A 19957-nucleotide genomic window follows, 5' to 3' on the forward strand; every position below is an offset into this window, starting at 1 on the left:
TTGAGCCTGATTTCCTTAACCTAAAGGTTGATAGAAGTGCTATACTGCACCTGGTGGCAGTTATACCTATTGCTAAGATGATGTAAGATGGAAGCTGTTTCCCATAGAGAGCATTGTGTGTCACAAACAGCGACATTTTCAGAGGGGCTTATCTCCAAATATTTGACTTCCCACTGGTAAAGCCTGCAAGTGCACTCATGGTTTTAGAAAGAAACATCAAGAACATCAAAGAGTGAATTGCCTTTACACTAGCTTAGAATGCAAAATGACTGAGAAGTCCCTTCCCAGAAGAGAACTATAACGAGCAATTTAAACAAAACAAAAATGGTTTGTTTTATTTACAATACTCAATGCATTTTACAAATAACATATTTGCATTCCCTAAGTCTGTTGGAAAGTAATTCCAGTTTGTGCAATGAGTTTACAGGAAAGTCTTAAGACATCTATTAGACATCTTAAACTTAAATTCTAAATTTTGAAAGATATTTCACACTATATTAATAAAGGACCGTTTTCAATTAAGAAAAACTAAACTCTGTAGTTAAATATTGCCCTTCAATATCTTTAACCCAAATACAAACCAGATCAGCTTATGAAATAATACCATTAGATTTGGATGAATTCTTTTCCACTGCCCCCAACCCCAATGGAATGCATGCACAAGGTAAACGTGGTAAATTACGTTCACGACAGTTTATTTCAGTACTCTTTTTTTGGACTCTCTCAACTATTGTTTTACTCAATCGAGGGTATGGATAGGTAGGATCCAGTCTGGGGACATCCTAAACCCCAACTCCCTGCTCCAGAATAGGGAAGGATTTCAGTAAGTATGTGGAGACAGGTCCGGATTGGGGAGATTTTTAAGTAGTTTTTCTAGGAGGCCTTGTTTGCTAATCAGAACAAGTTTTCCCTCCAGGCCTGACAAAGCCTAAAGGGACCAGTTATCAGAAGCATCTAATCAAAGCCTCCAAAGGACAACAGGCTCCTCTCTTCCCTCCTTCCTGAATCTCTATCTTGATTTTAGTGCCTTCTGAAGTCATGATGGAGAACAGTTCCTGTGTTCAGATTCCAGAAACTGTTTTAATGTCACATAAAGATCTTTTGCAACAGGTCAAGAGCAATGAACAACGATACTTTAATTGGGCAAGAGTCTGCACCCCATGAGTGTGAAAGAGAATAAATTTATTAATTTTATCACTCATAGCTGTCATCTCTTAAAACATAAAATCCATGTCCTAGCTCTTGAGCCAGAGAGAAGGGACAGTGGTATCTCCATACTGGATTCACCCCATCTTAGCAATGCACTTCTCCATCTCCACCCTACATCTCTCCTCAAAAGACAGTGTGTCTAACACTTGGTGAAGGTGGTTGAATGGGACATACTAAGCTGGAGAAATAACGTCCAACATTTCACATAGCCAACAAAATTCCAAGATAAAGAAATGGTGAGGTAGAGTTGAGAGAGTTCAGTTAAATTTTTTGAGTGTAGATCTTTCAGCACATTCTAAAATTACAGACTCCCTACTGAATTCTCCTTTGTGATACCTTTACAAAGTGCTGGAAACTTAGGAATCCTTGGATCTATTTAGGAAACATCTATGTAAAGCTAACAAAGTATAGTCATTTGAAGAAATCCATTCCGGGCACTTTAGCTTATTTACCCCGATATCAAAGCAAATAAAAACAATGCTATCCATTTGCTGAATTTATTTAAACAAATCAATTTAGAAATATCATAAACAAAACTTCTGACATGTAAACATACTGCCATGTTCCTGAAACAGATGTTAACACCTGATCATAGTTAATAATCGCTTGTTAGGAAAGCTGTCCATTAATAAGGCCAGTCTTCAGCAAAACTAAAACCATTTTGTTTCTTTTAGCTTTCCTAGTCTGACAATGCAATACTATCAAACCACAATTAAATATAATAAAGACAACACTGGATGGCTAGATCAGTACCATTGGTTACAGCTGTTAAACGGTTCATTCTTGCTGCCACATAAAAACAATTAAGCCAATCACATCCAATATATCATGGCTTTTTTTCTTTATCACAATTCCCTAAGTGATGTTAATTATGGTCCTTGTCAAACATGTTTGGTAAAGGCTATTTACAGTGTACATGGCTGAACATGCACTATTTATAGTTACAAAGATACCTGCCAGTTTATTACAATAAAATTACACAGTGCCTGAAAATGGTGAAACATCTCACACATCATTTAAATCAATACAGTTTCAAGCAGGAAACGTTCCTTATTTGACCACAATTGCAATAATTACATGAAAATTCTTATAAAAACATGAATCCCCTTCAAGAAATTGATGCATATTCTACGCACTACAGGTTAAGGCAGTAAAAAAATGTATTCCTGATAACTGGAGGTCTTGACAATGTCAATTAAAGCTGTCTGACTCTAGTTTTTCATTCTCCATCATATACTCAAAGTTTTTGCCTGTATAACTAGTTTGTGAAAGATTTAATTTTTAAAGTCAAAAAGTATTAGTAATGAAGAAGAGTTAACGCTGGAAAAAAGCAATTGCTAGGGAAAGGAAAAATGTTACGTTGGATTTTGCCTGAAAGCTTTCAAATCATAAACAAGAGCATTGTTTGTGAGTCTGAATCCTAAAAGTATGAAACAAATACAGTTTACCTTTCTTAATTTAAAATATACTGTACTTTGAACAATTCAAGTAACATAAGACTATCAAAACTAACTTGATAAGCCATACAAGTGTCTACTGCATTTTCAATGTTTTAATTAAGAACTTTTTAAAAATTGTAAACTAAACCATGACAGTTTAGTTAAACAAACGATAAACGACTTTTTATTTGCACTTGTGATTCCTTTAATACAAATTGCTACCAACAAATATGTAAAGATATGGCAGATTATGCATATGATCAAAGCACTTTGATTTAAGCATAAAACAGACTCAAATGGTATAAGTTCCGTGCATAAGATCCAAGAAGCTGCCTGCTGATTTGTAGGCAACCCTCTTTCTAATCAAAACCCTTTATTCCTCAGCTGCAGATGAGATAGGGCACAATCTGTTGTAAACAGGGCACTGCTGTAAAACCAGGATAATATTCTTAAGATCATTCTTGTTAAATGGAAAAGACTTTCCCCAAGTGTCTTCCAGCACTGTAGTATATTCTGCTGACCTCTTAATTTCATAAATTAACTTTCCTTTGATTCCATTTTTACGGTGGTTGTGTTCACAGTTTTGTTTTAAAAATTGGCTTAAATTTATATAAAACTCTGTACATGTTCACAAATTATTGCATAAACAGCATAATCTTCAAGACAGTGTTTGCAAACACATGTCCAATTCAGGAAAAAAAATATTCACGTTTCCCGTCTGGCTTTTTTCTTCTTTTTTATTTGTTTGGGAGATTCCCAGCTAGTTTCAGACTTGGCTAAAAGGAAAAACAAAGGGGGGGGGGGAAGTTAGGAGGATACTGAATACTGTTATGTCTCAATGTAAACGTAGTATCAATGAAACATGCTTCGAAACCCACTAATAATGTCTTAAATGTTTTTTTAAACTTTTTTTTTATAATTTTTTATTTATTTTCCCCCCAAAGCCCCAGTAGATAGTTGTATGTCATAGCTGCACATCCTTCTAGTTGCTGTATGTGGGACGTGGCCTCAGCATGGCCGGAGAAGCGGTGTGTCGGTACGCGCCTGGGATCCGAACCCGGGCCGCCAGTAGCGGAGCACGCACACTTAACCACTAAGCCACGGGGTCGGCCCTAATGTCTTAAATTTTATGTTTAAGTTTTTAAGTTCTAGTTCCATGTTTTTAGGTTATTCAATGTCTGCCTTCCTCCTTTCCTTTCTTTTTTTTTTTTTGGTGAGGAAGATCAGCCCTGAGCTAACATCCATGCTAATCCTCCTCTTTTTGCTGAGGAAGACCGGCTCTGAGCTAACATCTATTGCCAATCCTCCTACATCTATTGCCAATCCTCCTCCTTTTTTTTTCCCCAAAGCCCCAGTAGACAGTTGTATGTCATAGTTGCACATCCTTCTAGTTGCTGTACGTGGGACGCGGCCTCAGCATGGCTGGAGAAGCGGTGCGTTGGTGCGCGCCCCGGATCTGAACCCAGGCCACCAGCAGTGGAATGCACGCACTTAACTGCTAAGCCACGGGGCAGGCCCATTTCTTTTCAATCCCAATGTATTATTTGGTTTAACCATACGGATGATATTTCAACAGCTTTGACTTAGAAAAACCATCATTTAATATAGCTCAATCTAAGTAATAAAAGTAAAAACAGGTAAAAAGGGACACTAAAGGTAGCAGAGGGAGAAAAGGAGGGAGAAAAAGGCACAGAACAACCTGCAGTCTACTCTAAGATCAGAAGTCTAAAAATCTTAGACTTCTAAGATATTAACAGTTATAAACAGAAGAGAAAGCACACAAAAGAACCAAAAATGAGGATTACTCACTCTGTGAAGGAGGCACACTATTTTGCTTAGTACTCGACTTGGCTTTGTCTGTCTCTTGCAGCATCAGTGGCACTTGGGAAGAGCTCTTGTCAGGGTCGCTTTTGGATAAAGTAACAGATGGCTCGGTAGAAACAGCAGGTGGAAGAGTCTTGATAGGCTATTTCGGAATAAAATTATCTTAGATTTTTGTAAAAAGTTTCAAATAAAATTAAATATCATAGTAATACCAGGAGGCTGTAAGTAAATACTAAGCAAGTAAATACTAAGATGGTTCCCTGAAGAAGCCCTACAACTCAAGTCTGCCCTCTAGTGACACAACCAAATAGATGTGTGCCTACAACAGCCACAAATACAGGTTGAGATAAAAATGGATGAATTTACAAAATGTTTACTGAATCTCAAATAGGAGTGAATAATTCCATTTTCATTAACTTCTATATTTTTCTTTTCTACTACAAATTGCATGATTTTGCATTTGTTAGCGATTCAGTGGTTCTGTCCACTTCCTACCAACTCTCAATTCCTCAAACCTTTTTCATGTGAAAGACAAAAAGAAAATAGCCAATTTCAGAACTACCACTAGGGGGTACCCCCTTTTCTCCTTCTTAAGAGGTAGGGATATCTCAGACAGCAGCAATAATAGCTCCAGTTTCCTACCCAAGTAAAAATATGGCCTCAGACAAATCAGACTAGGGCTACTAGTCCTGCTGATTAGAGCAACCAGTAAGACTCAGGTCCAAATCTTCAGTTTTATCCAGTCTGGTAGTGAAATCATAATGCTTGGGGTCCAGACTCTTGAGCCTTGCTTTTCTCCTCTCCAGTTTGGGAGCAGAAAGGAGGTGAATGATCTTTTTTTTTTAATTTTTTTTTTTGTTGAGGAAGATTAGCCCTGAGCTAACATCCATCGCCAATCTTTCTCCTTTTGCTGAGGAAGATTGGCCCTGGGCTAACATCCATGCCCATCTTCCTCTACTTTATCTGGGACACCACCACAGCATGGCTTGACAGGCTGTGCGTCGGTGCACGCCCCGGATCTGAACTGGGAACCCCGGGCTGCCGTAGTGGAGCGTGCACACTTATCCACTGCACCACCGGCCAGTCCAGGAGGTGAATGATCTAATTTGCCTCACCGAGGCCTAACTATTAATGAATGGTTAGGACCAGGTAATGACAGAAACTTCAATACTTGGAGAGCCTTGAGGCTTTACTAGATGAGTAGATCATCTCACTCTTTAGCTTTACTTGTGATCGTTGGTTTGACTATAGAAACAAGGGTAAAGAACATTTCTCTTGCCCCTTGTTCTTCCAGGCTCTGTGGGTTCAAGAAAGCACAATGGTGGGCCGGCCCCATGGTGTAGTGGTTAAGTGTGCACGCTCTGCTGCTGGCAGCCTGGGTTCGGATCCCAGGCACACAACGATGCACCGCTTGTCAGGCCATGCTGTGGCAGCATCCCATATAAAGTGGAGGAAGATGGGCATAGATGTTAGCCCAGGGCCAGTCTTCCTCAGCAAAAAAGAGGAGGATTGGCATGGATGTTAGCTCAGGGCTGATCTTCCTCGGTGGGGGGAAAGAAAAAAAGAAATTGCATCCTTTTATCTCAAAATACTCTTAGGGAATTAAAAGCATCAAATCCAAATAAGAAGTATCGTTAAGATTTTGTTTTAGTACAAGGCTGTTACACCTTCCTTCTCTCAGTGGCAACTAGGTTCTTGTCTAAAGCTGTTTCATGAAACACACAAAGTACATCTGTAAGCTCCACAAAGGCAGAGATTTTTTGTCTGCTCTGTTCTCTGATGTATCCCCAGAACCTCAAAGTGTGTGGCATGTAGTAGGCTCTCAAAAACTTTTCTTGAATAATAAATGAACCATGCAACTCAAGAATTTCACATATTTCAATATGATACAATTTACCTAATTAGAAATCAGAGTTTGAAGAGCTATGGTCTTTGTGTCACTGGCCTAGATCTTTTGTAAAATGGTGCCTTCTGACAGAGCAAAAATTTCCACAGAAGACATACATTTAAGAATCTGTCACCAAATTTTAAACAAATGTTACATTTCAAGAGGTTGGACCACAGTCATATCATGTGCATGCTTTGGAGAAAATGCAACCAGCCACATTTTCTCTAAGCCATCTATCTCCTGTATGACTACAAATTTAATAGGAGAAAATATAGTCTAGTGGCTCCAGTTTTGCCACTGATAGTTATGTGACTTTGGACAAGTTATTCAACTTCTCTAACCTCATTTACATAATGGGTCCTCCCTTTCTCATGTGTTGTTGTAAGGACTAAATTATTTAGAGTATTTTAAATGCTTAGCACAGCGCTTCAACAAAATATTAATTATGAAACAATTCTCTAGTCATCAAAATTTTATTCTTTAAATATCAAAAAATTACCTGGCTATTTTTGACAAGTGCTTCAGCTGGATCACTAGTGCTTATGGTCTTCAAAGAAAAAGATTTTTCCTGTTTTGGACGGACTTTAGAGCTATTCACTGGAAGCTCTTCTCTAATCTCTTTTTCTAATTCTTCTGTATCCTACAGAGAAAAGTAGTCTATTAGATGAGATAAATCACTAATTTTTACTAAGTAAAATCTATTTGGTTTGTTGTACTAATATCTAGAAGATATTCCAAGAAAATAATTTTATTTCAGAAACTACCTAAATAGCTTAAAGGAGCATATGAAAATAATTATTTAAAGATTTATAAATAGGTACCTTTGGAACACACATTCATCATCCCTGCTTTCTGCAGAGATTTAAATCAACTGTGAATTGAAAAAACAATACACTCACATACCCAAATGTGAACCATTCTAATTTATTAAACCACTTCAAACAGAATGAACTAAATTAGTATTTTTTCTTTTAAAAAAAAGTACACAGTGACTTAGTTGATACTTTAAGGCTTTAGAAATAGCATTTCACTTAAAGACTTCCTCAAGAAATGAAATATTTATATAAGTGCATTTTCTAGACAAATTAAGCTTACATAGTAGAAAGGACAAAGACAGGAATTTCAATTTTGGCTACGCCACAGTCTAGCTGTATAATCTTAAGGACAAATCATTTAGTTTCCCTGAACTTTAGTTTTCTCAACTGTAAAAGTTTGCCTAGATAATTTCTACACAAGCTTTAACATTTCCATTTTCTTAGGCCTTCAGATTTTTAAAAAGTTTCAGCAAAATAATTCTAAAGCACATTATATGCTTAGGTATATGAAATAAGTATGAACTAGAATATAGCGAATAGGACCACTACTGTGAATTGCATTGTTCTTTAGTAAACACATACACATAAATGGCTGTTCTTTTTAACAACTGGCTAAGATGATATTGTAAATTTCCTTCCAACAATGATATTCTATAAAACTTGTTCAGGATGGTAGTGGGTTTAGACAGTAATTCAAAATTTTGTTGTGAATTTAAGTTGAGCAAGTAGTTTGGAAGTATGTACGTTAAGATTTGCAATCTGTACAAAGTTCATGAGAAGACCTCAGTTAGTTCCATTCTAAATTGAACTCTAACAGTAAAGAACCCCAGAAACTACATACCAACAACTAAAAGGAACTTTACTGAAAAAAGAACAAATTCCAAAATATAATCATTTATGGATAGGACACTATGTGCTATGTACTTTACACAGAACTTCATGGATATCTCATTTAATTCTCAAAGCAACCTACGCAGTTAAGTAACTTGTAAGCCATAATTTAAGTCACAGAAATCTAGGAAAAGTTTGACTGAATGGATTTCAGATAGTATTACTAACCAAGGATAGCTGTCAATAACATTTCTCATCAGCTAGCTCAGCTAACAAGAAAAGCACACCTATTATATAATTGTAGTCTTTTTATATCCATTGATCTTAGTCATGTTAACCTTAATGGCCACCAATTACTAGTACTGAGAAAAAACTAATACTGATAAATGGATTGGTATCATTTATGAAGGGTTTCACTTCCCACAACAAAAAAGAACAGAACACGTTATTTCCTTAAAAAGTCATGCAGCAACTTCTTCCAAATAGAATAAATAGGAAAATTACTATGTAGGCTACCCTCTAGAAATTCTGGCTATCTCCTACTTAGTATCCTTTCTTCTTTTTTGGCTTCTAACAGAAGCTTTCTATCACTCCTACATTTTCCCTTTCTTTTCTTCGGTCTTTCTTATCTGGGGAGAAATTTTTAGATTATAATGTAGATGAAAACAATGATATTTTAATTTCAAACATACTAGATTATTAGAAATATGCATGGATTTATTTTTGAAAGCACTATATCACCATTATGTTACAACTTAGGAAAATCTCATTCCTTACTTACAACTGTGTGTCTAATTGTTTTCATTCTTTTAAATGTAGAATAGCCAGCCAACTCAGTCACGTGAAAGACTCCACTTGTTATAGACATGGTTTTTCTAATCGTGCTAAAATTCTAAATTGCTAAATTTCAGTTACTTGAAGGAAATTTCTGTATATGTGACATAGTGTACCTCCTTTTCCATTTCACCATAATATAAACCAAAATGTATCAGACTAATTTAGAATTTTATTTATTTACTTTTGGGTTTGCACTTTTGATATGATTTTTTTAGAGCAATAAAGTTTTTATTAGAGTACAATGTATAAAATCTTTTAAAACATTCTCTAAGTTTTCAAATGCTTCTCAAGTAAATTTGATGTCTCATATCGTGTCTTTTATCTCTACATATTCTTAGTATTTGCATATTATCTTTTCACATTCAGCAGTAGGTGCTTAGTGAATGATGTTTGTTGTTTTGATTTTCTACCTGTGCAGGAGAGTTATCTTCACCCTGCTTCTTCTTTTTCTTTTTTTTCTTTTTAGATTTCCCGGTTGGAAGAGCTCCCTCTCCCTTTTCTTTATCGTCATCTGAAACCTGATGTAAAAGCAAAAGTTATTAAAGTGAACCAACTGGTTAAGTTTTCATTATTTGGGAAATTATTATGAAATAATTTCATTAAGTCCGATCTTCATCTCCCAAATTCTAAATCAGAATTAGTAACGAGTAACAAAACTGATCTAAAATTACATACTTAAAAAATAACAAGGTACATGGAACTTCATTCTCCTGTTGTCTAAAGATAGAACACTTTTTCTTACAACTTTCATCACTCACTACAAGATCAATTAGAGAGCTATACAAACCTTGGTTTTTAAAAACTCATTGGAAAGGGAATTCTGTCTCATTTCAGAGTCTAAATGCAGAACTATTTGCATTAAAATTGAACTTGACCCTGATAAGTGAATGACAAGCCACAGAGTGGGAGAAAATATTTGCAAACCATATATCCAACAAAGGACTTCTAACTAGACTATATAAAGAACACTCAAAATTCAACAGTTAAAAAAACAAACAGTCCAATTAGAAAATATGCAAAGATATGAATAGACATTTCACGAAAGAGGATAGACAGATGGCAAAGAATCACATGGAAAGATGTTCAACATCATTAGCCATGAGGGGAATGCAAATTAAAACCACAATGGAGGGGTCGGCCTGGTGGCATAGTGGTTAAGTTCGTGGGGTTCGCAGGTTTGCATCCCGGCCGCAGACCTACTCACCACTCACCAAGCCGTGCTGTGGCGGCGTCCCATAGAAAGTGGAGGAAGATGGGCACGGATGTTAGCTCAGGGCTAATCTTCCTCACAAAAAAAACCCACCAGAAAACCAAACAAAAAAACCACAGTGAATTACCACTACACACCTATCCGAATGGCTAAAATAAAAAATAGTGACAACAGCAAATGCTGGCAAGGATACAGAGAAATTAGATCACTCATACATTGCCGGGGGAATATAAGTGATACAGCCACTCTGGAAAACAGTTTGGAGTTTCTTAAAATATTAAATATGCAACTACCATACAACCCATGGATTATACTCCTGGGCATTTATCCCAGAGAAATGAAAACTTATGTTTACACAAAAACCTTATAGTTTGTGTATACAAATGTGTATAGTTGCTTTACTCATAACAGTCCAAAATTGGAAACAACCCAGATATCCTTCAACCAGAGAATGGTGAAATAAACTAAGGTATATGCAGACCATGCACTACTCTTTTTTTTTATATTTTTATTTATGTTATTTTCCCCCAAAGCCCCAGTAGATAGTTGTATGTCATAGCTACACATTCTTCTAGTTGCTGCATGTGGGACGCAGCCTCAGCATGGCCGGAGAAGCAGTGCGTCGGTGCACGCCCGGGATCCGAACCTGGGCCGCCAGCAGCGGAGCGCACACACTTAACTGCTAAGCCACGGGGCCGGCCCTGCACTACTCTTCAGAAGTAAAAAAGAACCAACTACTGATACACATAACAATCTGGATGAACCTCTAGAGAATTATGCTGAATGAAAACAAACAGGACCACAAGGTTACATACTATATAATTCTATTCATAGAACATACTTGAAACGACAAAATTATAGAGATGAAGAACAGATGACAGGTTGCCAGAAGTTATGAAGGAGGTGGGGAAGGGAGGGAAGAAAGTGTGGCTATAAAAAAGGGCAACATGAGAGTCCTTGCAGTGATGGAAATGTTCTGTATCTTGATTGCATCAATGTCAATATCTTGGTTGTGATATTGTACTATAGTTTTCCAAAATGTTACCATTGGGGGACACTGGGTAAAGGGTACACACAGGGCATCTCTGTATTATTTCTTATAAGTGCATGTGACTCTAGAATTATCTCAAAATACAAGCCTTAATTAAAAAAATTGAATTTCAGTAGGAATGTCATTGAAAGAGGAATGTCATTTCACATGACAAAAATTGTGAATTAGGATTGTTAAATTAGTATACATGATGATATCTCTTCACACATACCATATAGTTGAATTTTCTATGGAAAAGTGCTTTTTGTCTATTCTGCACAGGTGACAGCCAAGATTCCTAGACTATCCTTATAGGAAGAGATGATCTGGATAACTGTTATTTCTCTGCTCAGCACCATACTCATTAGGATGATTTTGGAGGTTTCATGAACCACCAAACAGTTTACAGAAATTACCAGCAGATAGACAAACCAAACCAAACCAAACCAAACCAAACCAAACCAAACCAAACCAAACCCTGCACAAACCTAGCTAAGAGATTTTCAGTGCAAGTTGGCTGCTAGTTGTGGAGAAACTTCTACAGAAGTTTTCACCATAAGCTTGTAATGATTAAAATACCATATGAAAAGATGCATCCTATGAAGGAAACTCAGGTCACAAGGACTCTGGTCTGGTTCTCAGCCAATTATAATCCAACCATAAGAGAAATGTAGTTTCTCATGGCAAAACACCGTTCAAAACAAAAAACACGGGCGGGCCCGGTGGTGCAAACGGTTAAGTGTGCGCGCTCCGCTGCAGCGGTCCGGGGTCCGCCAGTTCGGATCCTGGGCGCGCACTGATGCACCGCTTGTTAAGCCATGCTATGGCAGCGTCCCATATAAGTAGAGGAAGATGGGCATGGATGTTAGCCCAGAGCGAGTCTTCCTCAGCAAAAAAGAGGAGGATTGGCATTGGATGTTAGCTCAGCGCCGGTCTTCCTCACAAAAAAACAAAACAAAAAACACTGTTTTTGTTCACGGGAAAAACTCCATACCATCTTTTAACTCATATAAAAGAACTGACATTTTGACAAATTTATTTTAGATTTTTTAACATAAAAGATATTACTGAAAAATTAAAATTCCTTTACATTCCTTCCCAATCTCATTCCCACACTACCTCCCTAGCAGTAACCATTATCATAAACTTCTTTTGTCTATCTAATCAATTTTTCTATAAATTTATGAATATCTACACACACAAAATTTACATAAATGGTATCATAGTGTATCTTTCTGTAACTTGCTCTTTTTTGTTTTTTGTGAGGAAGATCAGCCTTGAGCTAACATCCATGCCCATGTTCCTCTACTCTAGATGGGACACCGCCACAGCACGGCTTGACAAGCAGCATGTCGGGGCGCGCCCGGGATCCGAATCGGTGAACCCCAGGGCCGCCGCAGCGGAGCGCATGCACTTAACTGCTTCCACCACTGGGCTGGCCCCTGTAACTTGCTCTTCATCATTCAGTATGTTTTTAGATTTTATTCATATTGATAACATTTTTTTTTTGGTGAGGAAGATCAGCCCTGAGCTAACATCCGTGCCAATTCTCCTCTTTTTGCTGAGGAAGACCGGCTCTGAGTTAAAATCCATTGCCAATCCTCCTCCTCTTTTTTCCCCAAAGCCCCAGTAGACAGTTGTACGTCACAGTTGCACATCCTTCTAGTTGCTGTATGTGGGACGCGGCCTCAGCATGGCCAGAGAAGCGGTGCGTTGGTGCGCGCCCGGGATCCAAACCTGGGCCGCCAGTAGCGGAGCGCGCGCACTTAACCGCTGAGCCACAGGGCCGGCCCAATCCAAGGTTTTAAACATGACATTCAAGGCCTTTTAGAATCTGGTCCCTGCCTCCCTCTCCAGCCTCATTTCTGAGCACTCTTTGCTTTACATTCTGTTTTTACCTCTAGCATGCCTTTGCTAAAACTCCCGAGTGCTTCCACAATACCCAACACACTGTAACATTACTTTCATCTGTTGATACGCCAGTCTCCTTCCTCTCCTCCCTCACTAGACTGTAGGCTCCTTGAAGGCAGTAATTGTGTCTTATTTATCTTTGTTTCTCTACTAGCACAATACCTGACCCATGGTTGATGCTCAATTAATGTTTGTTGAATACTAATGGTCCTATTATTTTCAGAGCCTCTTTGACTTTTCATCCTTATTCCTATAAACAACCAGAAGCAAAGTTTGATCAGTAGCTTTACGTCTCTTGTAAATACCACTTCCATTTATTTTTCAAAGCTATCAACTTAGTTCATTATCTTCTACCCTGATTCATGTACTGGCCTCTTTAACACTTACCCCAAATAGTACAAAATAGCCTCCCAAACTGGTTTTCTTCTCTCTCTGCTATATCCAGCCTAATCTTCCTTAACCCTATTGATGATGAGATTACTCCTGGTTTAAAAGCTGCCAACCGGTTCTCATTACTTATAGAATTCCATAGAAATGTGGTAAGGTATATATCATTCCTTTCATTTATTTATTCATTTACTAAATGCCAAGCATGTTACTAGAGCTACAAAGATAACAACTTTGCGGTCCCTTTCTTTAAGGAATACAGCCTAGAAGAGGAAGATAGACCTGTAAACAATTGATCCTATCATCAACTGATTCCACACAAGTGTACTATTTACCTCTTCCCCAAAAGTGTTACCTATTTTCCTGCCTTGGTGTCTTTTTCATGATGTTCTCAATCTTGTCTGTTGCTCTCAAGCCTTCCTTAAATCTTTCTTTGGGAACCAATCTACTCTTCTCTAAATACACTAAGAGTTGGTAGGTTATTATAATTCTGATAAAAGGACAGAAACTGTGTTGTTTCCTTATCAGTGTATAATAGTGCTTTCCACATAGTAGAATCCTCAAGAATTCATGAAAAGAAACAGTGATACAGAGAAGGTATGCAGCATATAATGACTGAAGTAAATACGATCAGAATACCTCTCTGAAGCAATTATAGCACTAGATATATCTGTAATATAGAATGTAACCCTTAATAATTCTAATATAGTTGAGTGCACAGAGACATAAACATACCCACCAATCCTTTTACTCACTTTTTGATCATCAGGAACTGGTTCCTGGCACTTCAGAAGTGAAGCTCTTTCTTCATCTACCCAATTCCCCCACTCCTCTGCTGGTGCATTCCAATCAGAGCTGGGATCAGCAGAAGACAAACCATCTAAAATTTAACAGTGTAAATTAGGTATCTATCATTTCTGCCAAAAAACTAAAATGCAAAAACTAAAATTCCTTATTTTGAACTAAGCTGTAATTTTAAACTATGGTTCTTCTTTCTTCCAAGCACATTTTAAGCTAGGAAAAAACCAATAACACGATAGTAAAAACCTTTACCCAACTTCTACTGGGCACGTCATGTGGCTAATTAAATAGAATTTCTAAAAAACTCCAGAAAACTTATGAATTAACCATATAATTCCCTTCTCCCTACCTCCTTTATTAGCAGTCTCCTGAATTTGCTCTTTTCCCTGTTTATGCCTAACTTGGTGTAGGATCTGATCATTTTTTTGCCCTAATTATTATAACATTTTGGTAATTGATATATTTTCCAGGGTATACAATTAGCCAATCTCTAACAGTAGTGCCAAAATCATGCTCCCCACCTGTCATTTTACCTATACCTCCTCCCTTCCTTATGAGCTTTTCAAGATTAGGTTCTTCTTCAAATTCACCAAGTCATGACAGAATATGTAACCTCTTCTTTTCCTCTTTTAATACTTAACCTGTATCTTAAATTTTTCAGATTATTCAATGCTACTTTTATCATTCCAAAATATGTGAGTCACTTTTAGGGCTTCTATCATCCTATTCTTAAGAATAAATTTTTATTCTAGACTTCCAAATTCCTTTCTTTCACTCTAGGAGGAACTGAATTTTACCTCCTTTGGGAAGCTATCACTGGCTTATTCTAAAAGGGAAAATCCTTCTTTGGCTTTACCGTAGTTAAATAAGCAGCCCTAAGTTAATTCTTCCCTCCTCTCTGCAGACGCCATACACTCTTCCATACATACTTCTGTCATGACTACAGTCATGTGTTGCCTAACGACGAAGATACATTCTGAAAAATGTGTCATTAGGTGACTTCGTCATTGTGCAAACATCATAGAGTGTACTTACACAAACAAACCCAGATGGTATAGCCTACTACACACCTAGGCTATGTGGTACTAATCTTATGGGACCACCACTGTATATGCAGTCCGTCATTGACGGAAACGTCGTTATGTGGCACATGACTACACTTACAGCCAGGTTTCATTTACACTGGTTTAAGATGACAGAGGTTAGGCTTTATTTCTAAAAGGTTAACAAGTCATTCTAACACTGCTTTATTGAAAAACCCAACCTTTTCCCACTAATGCCAAATGCTACTTTTATCAAATACTAAATTCCTTCATATACATGTCAGTCTGTTTGTGGAATTTCTATTCTATTACATTGATCTATGCCCGGGATAGTGCCACACATAATGTAACTAATACATTTTAGTACCTAGAACGACAAATCTTATTTTCTTTGCTATTCTTCTTTTTCCACGTAAATTCTTTTATTTTTGTTTAAAGGGGAGGTATTATGTTACATCCTCATGCAGGCTTTAAAACCTATGTTTTGGAAGAATATATAATAATTTGGGAAAATGCTCACAGAAAAAAAAAATCATAGACAAAATTGGCTATACAGTATGATCCCAAATTTATATGAGAAAGAGATAGAAGAAAATAATACATTAATAACAGATATATCTTAATAGTGGAATTACAGGAATTTCATCTTATTAAGCACTTACTATGTACCAGAACTTGAGCTAGTAGGTACCAGAGATACAAAAAGGAGTATGACATAATCCCTCCCCACATGGAGCTCATATAGTCTGTCAATTTAGGGATGGAGATAGGTAAGCACAACAGACAATTAAGTAAAGAGTGATAGCTTCTGTCACTAGGGGTGGAGAAAGGGAGAAGAGGGGCTAAACCAGTAGAGGATGGGGAGAGACTGAAAACATAAGCCAGAATTTATAGTCTAGTGCAGGAAAAACACGGAACAAGTAATTACAATTGTGAAATGTCTTACAAAAAAGAAAGTCCCCTCCTATATTTCTAAATTTACTACCATGAGCAGATATTTAGAGCCAGTATTACATAGTATTAACATAGAGGTTAAGAGCATGGAATTTAGAGTTAAATACATCAACATTTGAATATTGCTCTACCACTTAATAACTACGTGATTTTGGTCAAATTTTTTAACCTTAATGGGCTATATACCAACTTTGTAGGATTTCTGAGAGGGCTATATGAGAAACATGTAAAGCAGTTCACAGCAATGCATAAGTGCTCAATAAATGGTAGCTACTTTTTTTATGTATCACTGATGACATTAACAATAGAAAGCCAGTTTCTAAGCTATCAGGCATATACAATTAAGAATTTATTTCTCGTAATCTTCATAAATCTCTCAATAAGATACACGTGGTATGTCTTAGTGTAGAAATCATTTTTACAAGTATAAGGGGATCTAGTAGATGTCTGGAACCAACTGTTCTTCTTACACCAAGCATTCATCAACCATACTGTTAGGAGATTTTAATGCCAAAGCTGTCACTGGTTTTGCTTAAATCTCACAGATCTAAGAAACCCAGATTTGGAAAAATGTGTCCATAAGCCAGGTCTCTAAGGCCTCTTGCCAAAAAAGAAACTTTCTTCTATTAAGAAAAAAAGTTTAGGCAAGTGAATGGGCAATATACTAACATATAAACTATTTTTTTAGTAAATATGGTAGGAAGGGGGGTGAGGGATAAAAATCTAGTAAAATACTTAGTAAAATTATTTATTTTTTGTGAGGAAGATCAGCCCTGAGCTAACATCCAATGCCAATCCTCCTCTTTTTTGCTGAGGAAGATTGGCCCTGGGCTAACATCCATGCCCATCTTCCTCCACTTTACATGGGACGCCGCCACAGCACGGCTTGACAAGCGGTGCATTGGTGCATGCCCGGGATCGGAACCTGCGAACCTTCAGGCTGCCTAAGCGGAGTGTGTGCATTTAACTGCTGTGCCACCGGGCCGGCCTCTAAAATTATTTTTTTAAAGGCTTAAATGGCCATAACGTTTGGGGAATTACTGTGGTCTATGGTTTAACTTCTATAAGAACATTAACAGAAGCGTAAATCTCTATTGGCTTTATAAAGCTTTATGGTGATTTTTCAACATTTACTGATTTCAGGTTTTTAAAAAAATTTTTTAATTAACTGGGATCAAATAAAACTACTTTAAAACAACAGATCACTCTCCTAAACCTAAAAACTGTCATTAGGATACGTCTCAATGCATAATTCTTAAGATTCATGGGCCTAATGTACTAAAAAACTTCTTATAGTTTCATAGAAACTATGTAGGATAGTTTCATTAATAGTATAATTCTATTTATAAACAGAGTAATTTCTAATTTTTCAAAATTCTTCCATTAGCTTGCCAATGTCTTTTCAAAAAGCCATATTAGCTATCTTTTCAAAATGGTAAGTAATTTGTCTCTCCATTTAATTTGCTTGTGGAATAATGTTTTAGGTTTAAGTGTCTCATAGCTAGTCTCTATTTTATCTCAGGCATAAAATGGCTGTCAGCTGTTTCTTGTCAGAACTTAAGTCAACATTAACTTTAATAAAACAAAACAATTATGTTAGAAAGACATTCTCCAGTGTTTAAACAGACAATACTAATTAACCCCACTGAGTAGACTAATTTTTGCCCCTAGAAGAATACCAACAACAGTACCACACCACTTACTGAATATTTACTATGTTATTAGGCAGTGTTCTAAATGCTTTATATGTAGCATATCATTTAATCCTCTCAACAACTCTGTAGAGGAAGAACTATTACTTTTACAGATGATTAAATGGAGGCAGGGAATCATCATGTACTTGCCTAAAGGCAAAGGCAAGGAAGGTAAGATTCAAACCCAGGTAGTCTGTCCTCAAAGCTCATGCTCTTAACCAATTCACTATGCTGCAGCTAATTCATTCACTCTGGTGTGCCAACAAATGCCAACAAAAACTAAGTTCTATTCCAAATCTGAATTTTCACAGGGGTTATGATGATGTTCCTTTATGGTCAAGATAATTGACAGATTTAACATCTGCCTTTAAAAAGTGCTATATTCTATACTTTGGCATCTTAACCTTATATTCAAGTGCTTGGGCAGATTCAGTGCTTTTCTGTCAGATAATCATGTCTATGCCTCAAACCAGAGGGTCAATATATTAATGATATCACACTGTTTAAAACTGTAGAGCTAGTATAATATATATATAGTATATTTTATATATATATATATACACACACACACATTATAAAGCTAGTGTGTGTATATATATATATATATATATATATATACTTTGTGGATTAGCAGTCTCAAATACTAAATCATACATTCTATAAATTTAGAAAGAATAATTAGGGGCCGGCTCCGTGGCTTGGCGGTTAAGTGCGCGCGCTCTGATGCTGGCGGCCCGGGTTCGGATCCCGGGCACGCCCCAAGGCACCACTTCTCCGTCCAACCCGAGGCCGAGTCCCACGTACAGCAACTAGAAGGATGTGAACCTATGACATAAACTATCTACTGGGGCTTTGGGGGGAAAAAAAATGAATAAATAAAATCTTTAAAAAAAAAAAAAAAAAAAAGAAAGAATAATTAAATTCACTAAGTACCAAAATTAGCCACATTAAAGATAACACAAAAAATAAAATTCATAGAGAAGATGAGGTTAAAGAGAAGCTTTGGACTTAAAAGACTGCCAATATAGCATAACAAATTTGAGAAAGATGGTGTTCCTGATAACTTATTACTTTAAGTACAGAATCCTGTGGATACATGCTTTTTTTTGGTCTTTTATTTTAGCAGCCAATCACGTTTTTCACATTACAAGAATTCTGAGATAGATTAAAGTGGAGCTATTCTACCCAAACAGGGAAGCCTAGAGACCCGTTTGCTCAGTTTCCTCAGCTTCAACCCACAGCTGCTCAAGATATCTCACTGATATTTTCTTACAATCACCTCTATTTTTCCTGTAATCACTCTTCAATTGTATTCTGCACATCGCTGATCATTCTTCCCAAAGTACAGGTAGACTATTTTTTCCAAAAATAGTGCTTTCACATCCTTATAATATCTTGGATTTATAAGACACTTCACAATTTACAAAGAGCTTGCATGATCATTCATTTCCTCATTAAAATTTCATAACAATCTATGAAGTAGATAAGACAAATTATTTGCTCCATTTCACAGCTCAATTAATCTAGATTCCAAGATAAGTGATAAAGTCCAAGCCACATGAGGTACTATGTTTTAAAGTCAGGACTAGAACTAGCATCTACCTTCTAAACCAGTACTCCAATCCCCACCTCCCTAATCTTTAGCTAGCAATTCAAGGCTTTTCATAATATGGCCCTTCCTAATCTACCTTTCCAATCTCATCTCTCTTAATCTGAAAGAATTGTGTTTTAACTAATCTATATAGAGACTAATTAGTCTATAGAGTAATCTTTGTATCGTGTTGCAAGCTTACCTTCGTGATTACAATAATCACCAAGGCTGTACCATGTAGTGGCTAAGAGCATGAACTCTGGAGCCAGACTACCCAAGTTTGATATCACCTCTTCCACTTAACTAGCTGTCTGGCCTGAGGAAATTTAGATAGCTTTTCTTTGCCTCAGTTGCCTCATCTGGAAAGTGTAGAAAAAAATAATACCTACCTTGCAGAATTGTTATAAGCATTAAATAAGTTAATAATATGCACAAGACTCAGACCAGTGCTCGGCACATAGTCAGGTGTTTGCTTTAGCACCATTACTACTGA

The 19957-nt window shown here is 36.9% G+C and overlaps 1 protein-coding gene across 4 annotated transcripts in view; it reads right to left on the reverse strand.

Annotated features, from left to right (window-relative positions):
• Positions 1–308: 308 nt before the first annotated feature.
• The window catches only part of MTDH (metadherin), a 59529-nt gene continuing 39880 nt past the window's right edge, over positions 309–19957 (reverse strand). For all 4 annotated transcript variants that reach the window (XM_087447605.1, XM_014788078.2, XM_014788076.2 and 1 more), the window contains 5 exons: positions 14137–14261; positions 9254–9361; positions 6860–7000; positions 4458–4614; positions 309–3424 (listed from right to left, as the gene is read on the reverse strand). In XM_087447605.1, coding sequence (XP_087303731.1) covers positions 3354–3424; positions 4458–4614; positions 6860–7000; positions 9254–9361; positions 14137–14261 — 602 coding nt within the window. In that variant the 3' untranslated portion in view covers positions 309–3353. The remainder of the gene's footprint in view (positions 3425–4457; positions 4615–6859; positions 7001–9253; positions 9362–14136; positions 14262–19957) is intronic.

This window comes from Ceratotherium simum, chromosome 23, assembly GCF_057802395.1.
Source record: "Ceratotherium simum simum isolate JZ-2026a chromosome 23, ASM5780239v1, whole genome shotgun sequence".
Taxonomy (NCBI): Eukaryota; Metazoa; Chordata; class Mammalia; order Perissodactyla; family Rhinocerotidae; genus Ceratotherium; species Ceratotherium simum.